Here is a 21,547-nt window from a genome sequence, read left to right as displayed (position 1 = left end):
AAACCTGGCTAAAACCTGACGACTACATTACCTTAAATGAGTCCACCCCCCAAGATTATTGTTATAAACATGAGCCGCGTCCGAAAGGTAAAGGGGGAGGGGTTGCTGTAATTTATAATAATATCTTCAGTATTACTCAGAAGTCTAGTTTCAAATATAATTCCTTCGAAGTTTTGGTGCTTTATGTAACGCTATGTAGTGTAAATGATAAAACCCTTTCAACATTTGTGTTAGCTACTGTATACAGGCCACCAGGGCATAATACAGACTTTATCAAAGAATTTGCTGATTTTCTATTAGAGTTAGTACTGGCCGTAGATAAAGTACTAATTGTTGGTGATTTTAATATCCATGTAGACAACGGAAAAGACGTATTGGGATTAGCATTTAAAGACACACTAAACTCTATTGGAGTAAGGCAACACGTGTCAGGAGCCACTCATCGCCATAATCATTTTTAGACCTTTAGACCTAATATTGTCACATGGAATAAATGTTGATACCGTTGAAATTATGCAGCAGAGCGATGACATCTCAGATCATTACTTAGTATCATGTATACTTAATTTAGCGAAGGTTGCAAAGCCGCCCCCTCGCTTCAAAAATGGCAGGACAATCACTGCCGCTACTAAAGATTGCTTTTTAAATAATCTTCCTCATCAGTATCATCTCCTCAGCATCCCAGATAGTATAGAAGAACTCGATGTTGCAACAGAAACTATTGACTCTCTCTTTTCCAGTACTTTAGACACAGTTGCTCCTCTTCGCTTAAAGGGTAACTAAACCCCTGCTCAGAGCTTAACTCCACCCACTGGCAATTTTTGAAAAATGCTGGAAAAGTGGGCAGAGCCCAGCGGAGACAGAGGGGACGAACCGAGGGCGGAGCTGAGCGGAGGGTGTGCACCTGAGACCCGCAGTGACGGATTGATTGACAGCTGTCTGACTCGCGAGTCGCAAAGATGGAGAATGACTGGAGTGACGCCAGCTTTGTAACAGAGCGGTCATTCTCCTACCTTCACCTGAAGTGGAGGAGGGTGAATTGTCTGTAGACACAGACCCAGAGTCTTATAAATGCGAGCCGCTGGCTCAAACTGCGTTAACTCCCGATGCAGACGATGCTAGTGAAGCAGCAGCGCAAGAGAACTGACCTAATCTATGAACAGTCAAATCCTTACACACTGAATGCCACTAAAAATAGATCAGATATCTGATATACATACGATGTATTTTCATTCAAATTAACTGAATCAATAAGTTCAGACCTAAAAGCCTATTATAAACGGATTTCCTCCAATAAGTTAGACTATATCCGCCAGCACGTAATGGTATTGTTGTTCGTTACCGCGGCAACCACTTGCCTGTCAGGGTTTGAAAGCGCGTCTCATGTATGAAAATGATCTATACACATGACGGGCGGCAATAATATCGCAAGAAAAGCCCGACGTGTACTGACAACTGCATTATTTAACCGTATTTTCTTCATTACAATGTTAAAGCAAGTGTCAAGTGAGTTTCATTCATAATGTTTCTACTTCATGTAACATGACAGTTCATACTGGAGTGAAGCCGTTCTTCTCATGTGATTGGGGAAAACATTTCTGAGGGTGTGGTGAGCTCGCGCCAGGGGCGCGGATAGTGAGCCGTTGGAAGTACCATCCTACGTCACGATGTACCACAATGTCCAATAGGAAAATTCAACTGCAGTAGCCACCGTTCAACCTTAAGAGGGCAGCACTTTGGCGGTTTTACACCATATTTTATAGAATTAAAACACTTTACACTCAAATGTCAAAACATTTACTCGAATCAATGAACAGCATTAATAAAGCCCCAGTATTACAGATCATTAACTAAAAAAAGTTGGTTTAGGGTTTAGTTACCCTTTAAAGAAGATTAAAGAAAATAGTCCAACGCCGTGACACATGGTACGTGGTACAACGAGCACACCCGGGCCCTTAAAACAGCAGCCAGAAAAATGGAGCGCAGCTGGAAGAAAACAAAACTAGAGGTATTTCGTATTTCGTGGAAAGAGCACATGATCACATACAGAAAGGCCGTAAAAACTGCTAGATCTGCTTATTTCACAACTCTCTTGGAAGAAAACAAACACAACCCAAGGTATTTATTCGATACAGTGGCTAAATTAACCAAAAATAAAGCTTCAACTTCTGATGATTGTAAACAGCACAGCAGTCATGACTTTATGAACTTCTTCACATGTAAGATTGATAATATTAGGAAGAAAATTATAACTATGCAGCCGTCTACTACAGTATCACATCAGACAGAGTATTGTAGTGTCACTGAGGAAAAATTACACTCATTCACTGCTATAGGAGAAGAAGAATTGGCTAAACTCGTTAAATCATCAAAATCAACAACATGTATGCTTGATCCTGTACCGACTAGGCTATTAAAAGAGATGCTACCAGAGGTCATAGATCCTCTTCTTAACATCATTAATTCATCTTTGTCAATAGGATATGTACCGAAAACTTTTAAGTTGGCTATTATTAAACCACTTATTAAAAAACCGCAACTTGATCCTACAGAATTAGTCAATTATAGACCAATCTCAAATCTACCCTTTCTGTCAAAAATACTTGAAAAGGCAGTGTCTTCACAATTATGTTTTTTTTTAGAAAGAAATGGTATCTGTGAGGATTTCCAGTCAGGATTTAGACCGTATCATAGCACTGAGACTGCTCTCATCAGAGTTACAAATGACTTACTCTTATCATCCGATCGTGGCTGTATCTCTCTATTAGTGTTACTCGATCTTAGTGCTGCATTTGATACTATCGACCACAACATGAATAGACATTTGAATAGACTCAAAAATTATGTAGGTATTAGTGGAATTGCTTTATCATGGTTTAAATCATACCTATGCGACCGTTATCAGTTTGTAGCAGTAAATGAAGAGATGTCACACCGATCGCAAGTTCAGTATGGAGTACCGCAGGGCTCAGTGCTAGGACCGCTACTCTTCACCCTGTACATGCTACCACTGGGAGATATCATTAGGAAGCATGGCGTTAGTTTTCATTGTTATGCTGATGATACTCAGCTATATATTTCTTCACGCCCTGAAGAAACTTACCAATTCACAAGATTAACGGAATGCATAGCTGATATAAAACATTGGATGACCAGTAATTTCCTGCAACTCAATTCAGAAAAAAAATTATTTTTAATTATTGGACAAAAAAGCTCTACAAGTAGTAACCTAGAATACTCTCTAACACTTGATGGCTGCTCTGTCAAGTCCTCGTCGTCAGTGAGGAACCTGGGTGTGCTCTTTGATACCAATCTTTCGTTTGAAAGCCGTGTTTCTAGCATCTGTAAAACTGCATTCTATTATCTTAAAAATATATCTAAATTACGGCACATGCTCTCAATGCAAAATGCTGAACAGTTAGTTCATGCGTTCATGACCTCAAGGCTAGATTATTGTAATGCTCTACTGGGTGGTTGCCCTGCTCGCTTAATAAATAAACTCCAGGTGGTCCAAAACGCAGCAGCTCGAGTTCTTACTAGAACCAGGAAGTATGACCATATTAGCCCAGTTCTGTCAACACTGCACTGGCTGCCTATTAAACATTGCATACATTTTAAAATCTTGCTTATTACTTACAAAGCACTAAATGGTTTAGCTCCCCAATACTTGAGCGAGCTCTTAACATATTATACTCCATCACGTCTACTACGGTCTCAAAATTCTGGCCAGTTGATAATACCGAGAATATCCAAATCAACTGCAGGCGGTCGATCCTTTTCCTATTTAGCACCGAAACTCTGGAACAGTCGCCCTAACATTGTTCGGGAAGCAGACACACTCTGTCAGTTTAAATCTAGACTAAAAACACATCTCTTTAGTGTGGCATACACATAAAACACTTTTTGTATGAAATGATTGTTAGGCTGCATTAACTAGGTCAGCCGGAAACGGGAACACTTAACATAACACCTGATGTACTCGTGACATCATCAGAAGAATGGCATCTACGCTAATGATAGTTTCTCTGTTTTATCCCGAGGTTTACTGCAGTCAGCTGGATCCGGGCCGTATCCAGTTCAGATGGTGGACCTGCGCCCAGAGAAGACCAACACAGGACCCCGAAGTGTCTGCAGAGACCGTGATTAGACTCCCCCTGCAACTGCCTCATCGACAATAAACCCGTCTCCGGCGTGTTGACTCCGATTGTTTGAATATTACAATTAAATAATACTTAAATCGATATGTCATCCTCAATAAACCCGTCTCCAGCGTGTTGCCTCCGATCATTCGAATATTGCACTTTAATAATTATTTAATCAACATCATCCTCAATAAACCTGTCTCCAGCATGTTGCCTCCGGTCCCTCGAATATTCCGATCTACTATGACCTCTGACCTGTAAAGCTGCCAGAATAATAATAATAATAATAATAATAATAATAATAATAATAATAAATATAGCTGCGAGCAGCCATTAACGGGGCCAAGCGCAAAGAACTAGACAAGACATGCCACCATGGCTGGGAGGGTTAGACCAACTGCAACAATGAGCAATTAAAGGCATTTTAAGATGATTTTAGTCAAAAATGGCTGAAAAATCACATATACAGTCACTAATAATATCATTTAATGGTTTGTCACTTTCGACCAATAGGTGGCGCAGTAACGAAATTGATGTGGTGTGGTCAGAGTGAGATGACAATGACAAAGGCAAAGTTTGGTGTCATTATGTCAAAGCATTGCAGAGATACAGCCTCAAGAGTAATTTTGGCATCATGGCTCAACTTTGTCGCTGCAGTATATGAAAACGGTTTTGTTTGTTGACACGAAATTAATAACTTTTTGCTGTCATGGTCTGAAGATGTTACGATTCGATTTTGGTGAAAATCAGGCAAATAGTCTAGGAGGAGTTCGAAAAAGTAGGTTTCTGAAGGAAATTAAAATGGCGAACAGAATGCAAAATTGGGATCTATGTTCTTGGCATGACCCAAGGAATATATTGAAACCATTTTTATGACAATAGTCAAATTTAATCAAAAGTTATTAGCATTATTGGAAAATTCACTATAACTTTTGTCTGCCTTGCAACTTTTTGTGTACTTTCAGGGCTTGGTGACAAAGACACACACCGAGTTTCGTAACGATACGCCAATGCGTTTGTAAAACATAGCACTTTGTGACAAAATTTAAAATGGCCGACGCCCAAAATGGTTGATATGGGAAAATTGGGTATGGCATGGCTCGGCGTGATGCCCCGACTCTAAAGAGACCAGTTTTGTGATATTTGGCTAAAGCGTTCTGAAGTTATAATCAAAAATATCCAATTTTTGTATCTCTGGACCACTAGGTGGCACTGCGCCGAAACGCTGCAGGCAGCCTCAAGTCATGGGTGGCATAACACACACCAAGTTTGGTTAGAATATGCTAAAGCGTTGCGGAGATAGGGCCTGACTTTCATTTTTGTGGGCACTTTGTCGATTTCGTTCGAGCGTTATTCAATAAGAATTTTTTCTAATCATCTCGAGTCTAATTCGGTTTGGTCAGCATGGTCTGAAGATGATCTGGTTCAATTTTCGTGCAAATTGGAGCAACAGCCTAGGAGGAGTTCGCAAAAGTAGGTTATTCAGTTAAATAAAAATGGCGGGAAAATTATTATGACGGAAAATGACGTCATAGGGTGCAATCGAATTGGCTTGAGCCAAGGAATTAGAGGAAAAAAGAATTTTGTTTCTAGCCCTTATGGTTCAAAAGTTATTAGCACAAATATGAGCAAACTTTGGACAGGTGGTGGCCCTAGAGGGATTGTTTTAGAGATTCCAAAATTGGTGTGGTTAATGCTGGGACTGTCCTCTATCTGTGTGCCAAATTTCACAACTTTCCCGCAAGCGGTTCTATGGGCTGCCATAGACTCCGTGGCGGAATAATAATAATAAGAAGAAATCTAACGATTACAATAGGTGCCTGCACCTTCGGTGCTTGGCCCCTAATAATACTACGCTGTTTGTTAATTAGCCAGAGGAGAACTGGCACCCCGACTGAGCCTGGTTTCTCCCAAGGTTTATTTTTCTCCATTAGGTCACCTAATGGGGTTTTGGTTTCCTTGCCACTGTTGCCTCTGGCTTGGCGTGCTCAGTTGGGGACAATACATTTTTCAACTAAACATAGAAATAAATCTAATTAATAAACTAAATTAACCATATAAACTAAATTACTGATCTAATTATTGATCTAAAGCCCACACTGTCACTGTATGATAATTGAAATGAACTGATGACATCAGCGTTTTCTCCAGAATGGCTATACAGCTGAATAAAATTATGCTGCATTATTTTCCTGTTTAACACTGTAAAGCTGCTTTGAAACAATCTACATTGTTAAAAGCGCTATATAAATAAAATTGACTTGACTTGACTTAGTATCTGTGAATATTAAACCGCAAAGGACCATTTAAATATGAATCCTGCATGTGTCTGTGTGACGTATTTAACTGCAGATTAACATTTATAGGCCCTATAATATAACACATATGCTACATAAAATGTCATAGAAATAAGACTGTTTAGACAAGATTTATTTGGCCTGTTTTAGACAGATTATGAAGTGTTTACTGTAAAATACCCTGGTGTCACATCAATAAAGCTTTTGTTCACAAATCTATGTTGATTATGAAAAGTGCACAGATCAGTAAGAAAGGACACATATTACAATGAGCAATATGTCATTAGACATGGAGTGGGTCAGACATGATTTTGACCACTTCATTAAGCTTTGTTTTGTAGACAGCCTTTCTATAAAATGAATTTTGTTTGTATAAATTGTATCTTAATTTTAATCAATGTTACATTAGCCAATTGCCTGGATTTAATAAATAAGAAGCAAATACAGCCTATAATCATGAAATGCCGGCGCGATCATGCATTGCATATGAACTGGAGCGCGTCTCGTGATGTTTTTGAAAAATCTCTTATGCTCATGCATTTATTTGACCTAAAATACAGAAAAAAAAACATTTAAAATAACGGTTTTCTGTTTTAATATACTGTAAAATATAATTTATTTCTGTGATGCAAAGCTGAATTTTCATCAGCCATTACTTCATTTTTTTAATCCAAGAATAATCAGCATATTAGAATGATTTGTGAAAGATTATGTGACACTGAAGACTGTAATGGCTGATCAGTTTTACATCAACAAAATAAATTTGATTTTAAAGCATAAAATAGAAAACCATTATTTTAAATTGTAATAATATTTCACAATATTAATGTTTTTTCTGTATTGTTGATCAAATAAATGCACGCTTGATGAACTTTAAACTTTAATACCTTAAAAATAGTAATGTGTCCAATCTTTTGATTTTAATTTTAATTTCTTTTAATTTAAATATAATAGGCCTATACAAATTTTGTTCACATGCTGTGCAGTATCAGCAATCATGTTTTTTGTTAAGAGTGGACATAATATCAAGGTTAATACAATAGTTGATCCTGTTATCAGTATCCTCACAGATGTGGTTTTTTTTTTCTCTTTTATCTCACAGATTTGAAAATCATAGTGACCTGATACTGGCCCACATAGGACATTGTGCCTTTGGCTCTCACTTTATATTGTTAACTATATTCTAAATAAACTACAAAATATATATATTTATTTTGTCCTGTTCCTTAGATCCCCCTCAGTCACACACCTGTTATGCAGCTCACTATGCAGTTCCTTTGTTCTCTCAGGTGTAAAATCACAGCATTATTTATGATCGCTCACACCTCCTCACATATGGGCTTTGTGAAGAAAAAGTGTCTTACAAAATTGAAATCAATATATTGTTTTATGTGAATGAGCAGGAACAATGATTCTCACATCAGCTTGAAGCAAAAATTCTAGGCAACAACACCCATTAGTCAAAAGTCTTGTGGACACATATCTATTGTGTGTTTGTATTGTGTGTGGCCTTAATTCAGAGACTTGCATTTTTAGTTTTTTCAAAAAACATGCATAAACGTTATTCTTTCAAAAATACAAGCATGTACATACATGTTGCTTACATATTATGGTAGCCCAGTTTGTGTTGAATACAGTGTGAGGACATTTTTGCCATTAATATGTTTATAAGCAACTGAAAAAAGCACAAATGTCAGAGCATGCCAAAACTTCTAAAGGGCCCCAAAACTGTGCAGACCTGTAAGAGTTAAACCACTCAGTACTCGCATGCTCTCCTAAAGATGGAGTGCTCATGCACACTTAAAGCGCACACACATAAGGATCCTCACAAACAACTTGCGGGTAAATTGCGCTTAAATCGTCAAAAACACACAAATGTATGTACAAAATTGCTGTCTTGACGAGTATGCACATAAATATGGCCGGGTTTGTCTCAAGTGAACAGTTGAGAAAGTTGTGTAACAGTATATAGACCATTTGGGTGATGACATACTTTGTGGGCATACCTGGAGGCAGAAAATGTCAGTTTTAACCTTAATTGTGTAAGGATTATCTGTATTTAATTTATTCAGGGAATACCATCTAGTATTATTTTACACTTAATTCCTTATTAAATTTCTTTAGTATTTCTTACGTCAACACTACTGTTATACCTACCTGTTTATTTTGTTTGTATCTTTATTCAATCTATTTATTTGTGCTACTGCTTGAAATTTTTTTATTTGTTCTTATTTCATTACTGACTGTTTACTTGTCTTTTTTTTAATTCAATTCAGAGTTTGAAATCAGACTTGTGCTGTGTGTAAGCTATTGTCTCTTTGGTTTGCTGGCATATGAGGGATTTCATGCGCAGGGAACGTTGTCCATGAATCGCTCACCCAAGCGGAAAAATTTGCTGTTGCTACCAGATCCCAATCAATGAAAATCACATTGCATTTGATACAAACCTAAATAGACAAAATCAAACTAAAAAAGTCATAACTGAAACTTTTTATAGTATTTCATTTTCTCTATAGGGAAAACTTAAGTAGGTAGACCTACTGTAACTAGACAAAGTAAGTAGACAAAGTTACAGTTTTAAGAAATAAAAAAGTGTGACTCACTCTTCTCTAAGTTGAGGAAGAACTTGGGTAGTGGTGCTTGCACCTCAGTAAGCCTTCGCTTTGGTTGAGGAGAAGCATTGCTGCTGCCTCCACCCCCAGCTTCTGCTGCCCGATCCCCTCCGGATGTATTGCGCGTTGAGCGACGCAAGGATTGTGTGGCATCAGAATCCAGGTAGGCACAGCGTCTGCGCTTAGGCGGTGTTGCCATGATGACAGGGACACAGGAGGTTTCGCTCAGAGCTGCTTGGCTGTCTGTGGACTGGGGGGTGGAAGGATTCTGGCCAGGACTGGGGGAACGTTCTCTGAGATTCCTTTAATAAAAGTGAGAATTATGAATAATCTTAGCTGATCCTAAATTTCAAAAAAAAAAAAAAAAAAAAAAAAAAAAAAAATGTAACACCAGTATCAATTCCACATTAGCACATATAAATATCCTGACTGAGAGGGACTGTGTTGCATGCATTCTACAATGAACACAATTATAAAACTTAACACTTTTGTTTTTGCCCCCATTTTTCATGAGCTGAACTCAAAGATCTAAGACTTTTTCTATGTACACTGTAGATCTGAAAATTCAGCTTTTGTCCCCGTTATGATTGAATCACAGGACCGGATACCAGTTGCCTTGTCAAAAAACTCTTTATTGTCATATGTCTCTAGACATAGGAGAGAAACTTGTTGTTTTCGTGCCAGCTTTATGTTTCTCTGGGGTTGTACATTAACAGTGAGCATTATATACCACTGACTACAGGATTTGCAATTCCTTACAAGGTAAAGAAACATGTTGGTTTGTTTAAAATAGAATGTATACTTCATGCTTACATCAGTTGATAATATAAGCTACTGTTACATCATCGGAAACAGGTGCTACATATACAGTAAGGTCCTTCATACAGTCCATGACAGAACATGTACACACATTCTTGTATGACCAAAATTATCTCACTGTGTCCTTCTCCATGCCATATGACAGTAATATGTCATGCAAACTTCAGCTCATGCAGTATATATAACTTTCTCATACACTTAAACTTCACAAATACATTATAGATTTAATTATGCATATAAATAATATTAAAATAACACATTTCTGATCTACAGCTCCCTCCATTGGAACTACCGGCCGTCAGTTCCACACCATCATTGCCACCTAATGGAGTGATAGTGAGGAGAGAAAAGCAAACCAAGAAACAAAAGACATACGAAAGACAGAAAAGTAGAAACATGAGGAATCGGGAATAGAATAAAACAAAACAAAATGACCCCAACCCATGATATGTTCCCGCATACTATGTGTGTAACTTACGTCTATGTGTACGCATTTAAAATGTACCCCATACATCTAAGAAAGGAAACATTAACTAACATAAACGTTGATGTTAAAGAATCCTATCCCTTGGGGTTGTAAATCGGTAAGCAGGTGTTGATTGTTTGTGGGGTTGTGTTTTGTAAGTGGTGCAATGTATAAAATATCCTATTTTACTCTGTATTTTCCATTTTCGGCTTTATCCATATAGTTAATCAATGTCAATGGAATTGATTCCTAAAATGAAACCAGAGAAATTATTAACACCACTCCTTGTTACCCAGTCTTTAAAAGTAACTGATGAACATTGCTCATTTTCAGGCCATAAGCTAACGCTATCATTTTGTTCATTCACTAAACAAGGTTTAACTTGTGACCAATGATACCATCTATCTGTCCCTACACCCTTCCCTTTATGGCAAACACTCGTATCTGTAGTTAAGATTATCTCATATGGCCTCTAAATATCTAGCCTCTAAACCTTTCCTAGCAATTCGTTTGACCATAACAAAACTGCCTAATTCGGGAATGTGTGGAATATCAGTAGTGGTGTGTTTTTCATCCCACTGCTGCTGAGCTTCTCGCACTTTCTGGTTGTTTCCTTTGGTAGCTCTGTCCAGCATAGTGAGATAACGTTTTAACTTTTCTTGGAACAGAGTGGAATCTCCTCCTGTTCCCGCAGGGGGCGGAGCATCAGGAGGTAGAACCATTGCTCTTCCAGTCATCAGTTCAAAAGGGGTTAGTCCTGTTACTCTGTTTGGAGTTGCTCTTAAATTCCACAAAATAGCAGGTAATAATCTGTGCCAACCTTGGCCAGTCTGCAGAATGGCTTTCGTAAGGGACGTCTTTAACGACCTGTTCATTCGTTCAAACATACCTGACGAATCAGGTCTATAGGGAATGTGAAACTTTTGTTTAATCCCAATCAATTTCATTGCTTCCTTCATCAATTGTCCAGTGAAGTGAGTTCCATTGTCAGAATCAATTTCATATGGAAGGCCCCAGCGTGGAAAAACTTCCTCCACCATTACTTGTGCTGCAGCTTCAGCAGTGCAAGTTTTTGTCGGAAATGCTTCCAACCATCTAGTAAATCGATCTATGATTACTAGAATGTATTGGTATCCTCCACTGGGTGACAATGGTCCTGTGAAATCAATTTGGAGATGTGTCCATGGCCCTGTGGGTCTGGGTGCATGTGACATTCTCACCTTTACAGATTTTTCCACATTTGCTTTTATGCAGATCAAACATCTCCTACAATAGTCATCAATGTCTCTCATCATTCGCGGCCACCACCAAGTCTCGCTGATTTGAGCTTTCATTGCTTTTGCTCCAGCATGCACTTTTCCATGATACAGCTGCATTAGTTCTTTCCTTGTTCCGATAGACATTACCACTTGTCCTGTTGGAATTCTCCAGATACCTTGATCATCTTCTTTTGCTCCTGCTTTTTTCCATTGTTCTTTCTCTTCTTCTGTCTCTGTGTGATATGACAGAAGATGCAGCTCAGGATTATCTTTTCTGTTTCCTTGAACCAAGGTAACAGGAGTAGGGGAAAGTAAAGCCGCTTCTCTGGCTGCCGCATCAGCTGCAGAATTTCCTCTGCTTTCCTTGGACTTGTCAGATTGATGTGCTTTTACTTTGACCACAGCTGCTTCTCGTGGTAATTGACATGCTGCAATTAAGCGACGAATTATGGAAGCATGTTGTTCCCAGCTGGTGGAATGATCTGCCCACGCCATCCGAAATGCGGATTCATTGACAACATTCAAAAGTCAACTAAAAACTCATCTCTTCCGTGAGCACTTAACCTCCTAAAAAAAAAAAAAAAAAAAACGTTCCTTTCCTCTTTTCCTCCTCTTTCCCGCCCTACTCTAGCCTGTGCTACACTGAGAAATGTACACGGACCAAGTATTTCAGGCACTTGTTGCGCTCACTCGACTCTTCACGACCAATCGCTTATTGTACCCCCAAGTTGTAAGTCGCTTTGGATAAAAGCGTCTGCTAAATGCATAAATGTAAATGTAAATGTAATGTAAATGTTGTATTATGCTCCCACTGCTGGTGATGAGTCCACGTCTTTTCCATAGGGCAAGGTAGTCATGGACCACTCCGAAAGCATAACGACTATCTGTATAGATGTTGACTCGACCTCCCTCTGATAGCTCAAGAGCTTCCGTAAGCGCTATGAGCTCAGCTACTTGTGCTGAAAATTGCCCAAGAAGAGCTCCTTGCTTCACAACAGTCCCATCAGCCTTTACTACAGCCCATCCAGTATTGTTTTCCATCAATGTAGTAACTGGATCCGTCGACCCATAACTCATTATCTGGATTTTCAAGAGGGATTGGATTAACTGGACCAAGGCTTTCTTCTTCTACCTGTTTTTCACACTCATGTGGTATTCCCTCATGCGGTTCCAGCATCATTGTTGCTGGGTTAAGTGAAGTGTCTCTGATGATTTTCACTCTCAAGTCCTTGTTCAGCAAAGTTGCTTCCCATTTTGCTCTCCTCGCATCAGTGATAGTCTTGATGTTTGTGTTGTTCAACAGCGTTACTATACTGTGTGGAGTGTGTAGTGTGACAGTTTGTGCACCAATCAGATTTTCCACAGCATTCACTGCCCACGTGGCACCATCAAGGGCTTGTATACATCGTGGTTGACCTATCATGGTGACAGGAATCTTTGTGGAAAAGTATCCAACTGGTTTGTATCGATCACCTGGTTTTTGACACAGTACTGCTGAGTAGGTCTCATCTCCCACCCTGGTCCACAAATAAAATGGCAAACGACCATCAGGAAGATTTTTCATAGCAGTAAACGCTTCCTCAGCTTCTGGTGTCCATTCCAGCTGTTCCACTCCAGGCTTTCCCCCTTTATACAGATCAATGAGAGGACTAGTGATGCTGGCAAAATCAGGGATATATTGACGACAATAGTTAAAAGGTCCCATCACCTTCCGCATCCCTGTAACTGTCAGAGGTTTTGGAAGTTGCTGCAATGCCTCTACACGCTCTGTTGTCATTCTTCTTCCCTCAGCAGATATTTCTTGGCCTACATAAATAACTTTAGCTTTGGCCAGCTGTGCTTTGTCGGGGTTAACTTTAAATCCACCTTTTCTTAGAGCTTGCAGAGTAATATTTAGAGCAGATACATGGCTTTTTTTGTCTGGGCTTGCAATCAACAAGTCATCAACATATTGGAGGCAAACACTTCCTGAACTCTCAATTTCAGCTTTTCGCTCAGTTAAGAATTGGTCCAGGGCTCTATGAAATACAACTGGAGAAAGATTAAGACCTTGCGGAAGTCTGTTCCAAACATACTGGTTTGCGCCGACAGTGAAGGCCAATTTCTCTTGAGATTTTTCATCAATAGGTATAGACCAGAAAGCTGACAGCACATCCAAGACCGTGAAGATTCTTGCATTCCCTGGAATATCATTCAAAATGGTAGCAGGGTTAGCCACAATAGGGTGTGGTTTTGGCGTTACACTGTTAAGTCTTGTGTAATCTATGGTTAATCTATATGAATTGTCTGACTTTTTGACAGGCCAGACAGGGCTGTTGGTAATAGAAGAAGTTCGTCGAACAATTCCCTCAGCTTCCAAGTCTGCCACAATCTCAAAAACAGCTTGTCTTGCTTCTGGTCGAATGGAGTATTGTTTATGAGGGGCATGTATCGGTCCCTCAATAATAACAGGGTCAATGTTGGCTTTACCACAATCCAATTTGTGTTTAGCCCAAACATCTGGATATACGCTACACAGAAGACCCCACACACCGTCTTTTCCCCAGTCTCTGATAATTGGTTTTGCTATACCAACAGAACTTATATTACATGTGCGATCTTCATGTGGTATTATTCCAGCTGTTGTAGTAATTTGACGACTGTCTGTAAATATGATCATGTTTAACAATGGTAAAATGTCCATACCTATAAGGCTTCCTTGTGAATTCGGCCCCACCCAGAAAGTTGTCCATAGAACTTCATCTTCATGTATTTGCAGAGGAACTGGTATACTTTTGTGAAATATCATGATATCTCCTCCAACTCCTATGGTTTCATGTGTTGTAGGTAGGTTCAAATCAGTTATGGAGAGTGAGGCTCCTGTATCGATTAGACAGTCACATTGATGGCCCCCTATCAAAGCAGGGATGAAAAGTCGATTGTCTCTTTTGTTACTCTTACAGGGGGCCGCTAATTCCTATTGCGGATGCATAATTCCCTCAATGAGCTGACGAACTTGTGCTTCAGTCCACGTCTTTCCTCGAGAGGTTTTATCATTGTTTTTGGCATTTACCTGTTTAAATGATGGGCCTTTACCTTCTGCCCCACCTCCTTTAGCCCAGCAGTCTTTTATGATGTGGCCAGTCTTTCCACAATTGTGGCAGAACTTCAACATCCTATCTGCGTCGATGTTGGATTGAGCGAATGCCACTCCTCTTCGATTTGGTTTGTTTCCTTCATCCTTGTTTGATCTAATAGCCATCTCTAGACGACCAGCCCATTGCATAATTTGGTCAAACGTTTCTCCTGGATTGACTCCAAGTGATAAGGCTTGTTGGTATTTTGTGCTAAAACCATCCACAAGTGTGTCAGTAAACTGTACATCATCTCTGTCTGGTTCTTTTTTAGCACAGAGGGTCCATCTTTCATAAGCATTCCATTTACGCAAGGCATATTCATCTGGAAATTCATCATCTTTTTGCTTAATCAATGTTACTGATGTGAAAGGAATCTTACCACTGCCCAGTATCTCTTGGATTTCTTTTCGGAACACATCTAAGGCTGGCCAAAGACCCAGGGGTCGTCCCTGGCCATCAACCCACAAGTCTATCCATTGGGCTGTTGTTATTGACGCTGCCAAGCGTTCCCATCTGTCTCTTGGGATTTTAGCTTTCACAATGGTGTGTATGTCTCTTAGTGTCATTTGATGTGCTTCAACCAAGGAATCTAATTCTCGCCAAAACTCTGTGTTTGGATCTTGTCTCTTCAGAGGAGGCAAGGCTGTGAGAATGGCTTGACGTTCTCCTGGTGTGAATGGTCTTTCCTCCATCATCATTTCAGATTGTACTTCTTCCCTTTTAATAGCAGGTGAAGAGAATTCAGGACCAACCTTATCAATTGTTGTCATGTCGTCCTCTCTTGTCTCATTGCCCAAATCAGAGGCAGGTGCTGGTATACCTTGCAGCATGTCTCTGTTTGGCTGGGTTGATTTGGATCTGGTTATTACTGGAGCGGCCTGTGCAGATGCAATAAATATTTTGTCAACTGGCCCTCCATGTGGCTTACAAGAACTTTTACATTGTCCAGGCAAAGTTGGATAAATTGGGTTGTATGGAGGAGGCATTGCAGTTTTTGCTGAGTTTACTGATGCTTGCAAAAATTTACTTTCAGCCTCAGCTATTATATTTGTCCAATCTGGAGCAAATGAATCATCAATGATTGTTGTATCTTTTTCTGAACATGTAATAGACATGATTTTATTCAACTTGTTATATGCTTCAATCTGTGGCTTCATTGCTTCAACAAGTGGAACTGGACTCCCATCCGTACTGCAACAAATTCCACCTTGTTTCACAATCCAGTTAGCTGCAAGGATCAGAAAGGCTTTCAGTTTAACAGAGTCTTTTTGGATCATGAACCATCTAAACTGTTCATCCAAAGAGGCATCAATGTCCAGTCCTTTCTTCAAAAACTTGGCTTGTTTTTTGTTCTTCTTTTCTAAATACCAAGCAGATATTGTTCTGCTACTATAGACACTCTCTGCCATTTTGCAGATGGTCTGTGTCTCTGTGCTTCTCAGCAGTAGGGCTATGTATAGCTTTGTGTGTGCGTGTATGTGTGTGTGTGTGTGTGTGTGTGTGTGTGTGTGTGTGTGTGTGTGTGTGTGTGTGTGTGTGTGTGACAGCTGAAGGGAAGAGTCCTGCCCTCCCCTCTCTCCCTCTCCCTCTTTCTCCCTAGCTGACAACTCAGAAAACAAAGAAAGAAGAGAAAGAAAACAAAAGTTAAATCCTAAATATTCTTATAATTCTTAAAAATTTACAGTTGAACTCAGATCAGTTTCTTCCCCAAATATTGAACAGCTTTACAGTCAAAATCAGAAGGCCAACGATTCTAGCCACTTTTATTCATCAAGGCGCCTTTATACCTTTAGCGTGTTTAAACGTTTTAGGGTTTTCTAAAGCTGCGCAACCTTTAGCGCAGACCCGCCACTTTAAACCGATTTAATCTCACAGTTCGTTGCACTTCCCCGTACTTCTTCTAAGCACGGCTCTATGGCATGAAGGACACTTTAGAGATTTTTTCCCTGCCTAAAAATAACAAAATTTTAAAATAAAAACAAAACTGCAGTCTCGCCGTGTTCTGACCACCTTACAGTCACAACGAACTAATTGCTAAATCGCATTACGGATTAATCTCCCGAAAATTTGACTAAATTGTCTTTTGCACAAAAAATCCACTTTTACCCAGCTTTATTCAATATTTTGGAGGTCCACTGATCAGAACAATTCAAGTAAATGACATCAAATTAAATTACTTAAAATGTAACTATGTCTGACACATATTCATTGGCAACACAACTGGTATTTGAAAATAACACAGTTCTTTTTAGCAGTTTCAGTCACTGTCTCAACAATATATATCATCAGGCAGACTTAGAATCTTTAAGAAAAAGAAAATGTCTTACCTGATGAATTGATTGAGACCAATGTCTGAAATGCAGATCCTGTTCGTGACGCCAAGTTGTAGATCTGAAAATTCAGCTTTTGTCCCCGTTATGATTAAATCACAGGACCGGATACCAGTTGCCTTGTCAAAAAACTCTTTATTGTCATATGTCTCTAGACATAGGAGAGAAACTTGTTGTTTTCGTGCCAGCTGTATGTTTCTCTGGGGTTGTACATTAACAGTGAGCATTATATACCACTGACTACAGGATTTGCAATTCCTTACAAGGTAAAGAAACATGTTGGTTTGTTTAAAATAGAATGTATACTTCATGCTTACATCAGTTGATAATATAAGCTACTGTTACATCATCGGAAACAGGTGCTACATATACAGTAAGGTCCTTCATACAGTCCATGACAGAACATGTACACACATTCTTGTATGACCAAAATTATCTCCCTGTGTCCTTCTCCATGCCATATGACAGTAATATGTCATGCAAACTTCAGCTCATGCAGTATATATAACTTTCTCATGCACTTAAACTTCACAAATACATTATAGATTTAATTATGAATATAAATAATATTAAAATAACACATTTCTGATCTACAACACAAAAGGCCTATTTCTCTCAAATATTGTTCACAAATCTGTCTAAATCTGTGTTAGTGAGCACTTCTCCTTTGCCGAGATAATCCATCCACCTCATAGGTGTGGCATATCAAGATGCTGATTAGACAGCATGATGATTGCACAGGTGTGCCTTAGGCTGGGCACAATAAAAGGCCACTCTAAAATGTGCAGTTTTACTGTATTGGGGGGGTCCGAAAACCAGTCAGTATCTGGTGTGACCACCATTTGCCTCACGCAGTGCAACACTTCGCATAGAGTTGATCAGGTTGTTGATTGTGGCCTGTGGAATGTTGGTCCACTCCTCTTCAATGGATGTGCCAAGTTGCTGGATATTGGCAGGAAGTGGAACACACTGTCGTATACGCCGATCCAGAGCATCCCAAACATGCTCAATGGGTGACATGTACGGTGAGTATGCTGGCCATGTAAGAACTGGGATGTTTTCAGCTTCTAGGAATTGTGTACAAATCCTTGCAACTTGGGGCCGTGTATTATCATGCTGCAACATGAGGTAATGGTACTATTACCATACACGCTGTCTGCCATCTGCCCTGTACAGTGAAAACCGGAATTCATCCATGAAGAGAACACCTCTCCAAAGTGCCAGATGCCATCGAATGTGAGCATTTGCCCACTCAAGTCAGTCACGACGACGAACTGCAGTCAGGTCAAGACGCCAATGAGGACGACGAGCATGCAGATGAGTTTCCCTGAGATGGTTTCTGACAGTTTGTGCAGAAATTCTTTGGTTATTCAAACCTGATTGTTGCAGCAGCTGTCCGGGTGGCTGGTCTCAGACAATCTTGGAGGTGAAGATGCTTGATGTGGAGGTCCTGGGCTGGTGTGGTTACACGTAGTCTGCGGTTGTGAGGCTGGTTGGACGTACTGCCAAATTCTTTGAAGTGCCTTTGGAAACGTCTTATGGTAGAGAAATGAACATTCAATTCTGGTGGACATTCCTGCAGTTAGCATGCCAATTGCACGCTCCCTTAAAATTTGCGACATCGGTGGCATTGTGCTGTGTGATAAAACTACACATTTTAGGCCTTTTATTGTGGCCAGCCTAAAGCACACCTGTGCAATAATCATGCTGTCTAATCAGCATCTTGATATGCCACACCTGTGAGGTGGATGGATTATCTCGGCAAAGGAGAAGTGCTCACTAACACAGATTTACACAGATTTGTGAACAATATTTGAGAGAAATAGGCCTTTTGTGTATATAGAAAAAGTCCACAAAATCCAATTATCAAATGGTATATGTGTTCATGAAATAATTCAAAACAATTAATTTCAAGTGATTTCAGACTTAGGCTAAATGGCTATATAAAAGTTATACTGCTATTATCAAACTACAGTTACTTTTTTGCCTGATAACAGAAATTATGGAATTATGGATAACACTGCCATTACTGGAAATAACTTAAAATACTCTGTTATTTTTTAAGGGGCTATATGCGTTTTTCTGAAATTTAAACTCGCGACTGACACCTGTGGCCAAAAAACAGAACTGCTCTCATTTTCTGCTCGCTCTCGCAGCGGTGGTGACGTCACATCCGCAGACAGCGCGGGAAAAGACGACCCGCCAGAAAATAGGAAAAATAGGATACAGACTTATAGGTGCACCCACTGTGAGCGGACAAGGTGTCAGTATGCTCATCAGGAGATGTTTGAGTCATAAATGGTAAAATAAAAAGGCTATTGTTACGTTTATTTTGGGGAAAAAGTTGCATATAGCCCCTTTAATCTAGATATGAGTAAGACATTCAAAACTGTTCAAAAGGGTCTACTTTTATTTGTGTACACAATAACAACGGAACTGTGTGCTTTTGTAAAATAAAGACCACAAACAGCTTTCTCAGCTGTCTCAGTCTCCATAAACTTCTTTCACAGACATGATAAATATGTCTACAGAAAACTTGAAATGTCTCTGATTAGCTCATTATCTTTAACATGCACACCCACATGCAGCGCAGGCTATTCATTCACCAATCATCCGTGTGAGCCACACGAACATGTAAAAGCCCCAACACCTCAATAATCAAAGCATCAAGCTTCATCAGGTTCATCTACTTTTAATTGTTTTTGGATGAAAAGACACTGTGAGGAATAAGCCTTAAATTGACCTCAGTAGATGAACCCAATACGACGTGTGGCATAATCCAATTTCTGAATTTCTGAATTAATTCTAATTTCTATTCTAATGAATTTATACTTACTTATATTAGATAATTTATGTTCACATATCCTTGTACAAGTTTTACTAGTTAGGCTTTTCCCAAACTATATTGCCAGACTGAAATGTGTGAAATTGAGTGAAACGTATTGAAATAATATGAAATACAAAGGCAGATAGGCAACCACTTCGCATCATTCGCGTTACCTGGCGCAAATTTGCATTTATTTGCGTCTTTGCATTGACTTTGTATGCAATCTACTAGCGCAAATACTTAAATTCGCATTTGGTGTGAACACCTATAAGTCATACGTCGTGCCAGTTATGCTTTTTTCGTAAATTGAATACGAAGGAGGTCTGGCGGAAGCTAGATATTTTACTTTATAAAGTTTTAAATATGGATATTATTCTTACAAAACCCCAAATATCGATTTGCTTCAGAAGGCCTTTATTAGCTGTGTGGAGTACGTTTATGATGGATTGATGCACTTTTTTGAGTCATACTTCAAACTCAATGGACCCCGTCACTGCCATTATAAAGCTTGGAAGCGTCAGGATATTTATCAATATAACTCAGATTGTGTTCATCAGAAAGAAGAAAGTCATATACACCTAGGATGTCTTGAGGGTGAGCAAATCATGGAGTAATTTTCATTTTAAAGTGAACTAATCCTTTAAAATAAATGTAAAAAAAAATTTTATAAAATAAAAAAGAGGGTAATCCAGATGTCTTCAACCCTGCTTCTGCAGGCCCACTGTCCTGCAGAATTTAGCTCCAACCATAATCAAACACACCTAATCAAGTGCTTCAGGATTGCTTTAAAATCACAAGCTGAAGCAGGTTGGATATAAACTTCTGTAGGGCAGTGGGCCTCCAGGAGCAGGATTGAAGACCTATGGGGTAATCCAAACAAAAGAATACGCAATGCAACCGCCTTACATACATATGGTAAGACAACACTGAACAAGAAATTGAACAAATTGAGGGCTTAAATACAAGAGATAACGAGCAACACAACCAGAAACAGGTGCATGAAAATCTGTACCATGACAAATGATGAATATTAAGCCTGGGACACACCAAGCCGACGGTCAGCCATTGAGCAACGTCGGGACGTTTTTCAGTAAATCAAAACTGAACAGAGAGAAGGCTATTATAATTTTACGTCATTTACCTGAGCAACACTGCTCAAATATTTGCATAATAACATGAGCGGAGAGGATTAAAGAACGTGATCAGCATGATTGATATTCAAAACGGTAAACAAGCGCTGCCTTTTTTATGGCTTGTATACCTGGAGTATTAGTTTAGCTTTCCCTCTTTGTATGACGAATATAGACAAATATATCTTCTTAAATGGACAGTAAACTTCTTCACACGCAGGTGCAGAATGAGCATGCTAGTTGACAGTCGCCTGTAGTCCTTTTAATGTGTTCAGGTGCTGTTTCCCCAACACAGGTGACGTGAGGCGTCAACACAGTCGGCGTTCATAAGTGGGATTTTTTTTTTTTATCCAATTATCAAATGGTATATATGTTTATGAAATAATTCAAACAATTAATTTCAATTGATTTCAGACTTAGGCTAAATGGCAAATATATCTTCTTAAATGGACAGTAAACTTCTTCACACGCAGGTGCAGAATGAGCATGCTAGTTGACAGTCGCCTGTAGTCCTTTTGATGTGTTCAGGTGCTGTTTCCCCAACACAGG

At 39.3% G+C, this 21,547-nt stretch overlaps 1 protein-coding gene across 4 annotated transcripts in view; it reads right to left on the bottom strand.

Moving 5' to 3' along the window:
- The window catches only part of LOC307124065 (MSL complex subunit 3-like), a 166,800-nt gene that overhangs the window by 52,011 nt on the left and 93,242 nt on the right, over positions 1–21,547 (bottom strand). For all 4 annotated transcript variants that reach the window (XM_079813053.1, XM_079813050.1, XM_079813051.1 and 1 more), the window contains one exon: positions 9,043–9,353. In XM_079813053.1, the coding sequence (XP_079669179.1) occupies positions 9,043–9,353 (311 nt within the window). The remainder of the gene's footprint in view (positions 1–9,042; positions 9,354–21,547) is intronic.

This window comes from Gobio gobio (assembly GCF_949357685.1).
Source record: "Gobio gobio genome assembly, chromosome: 3".
NCBI lineage: Eukaryota > Metazoa > Chordata > Actinopteri > Cypriniformes > Gobionidae > Gobio > Gobio gobio.
The sequence above is the reverse complement of the archived record's forward strand: the minus strand, read 5'-3'. Positions and strand labels throughout refer to the sequence as shown.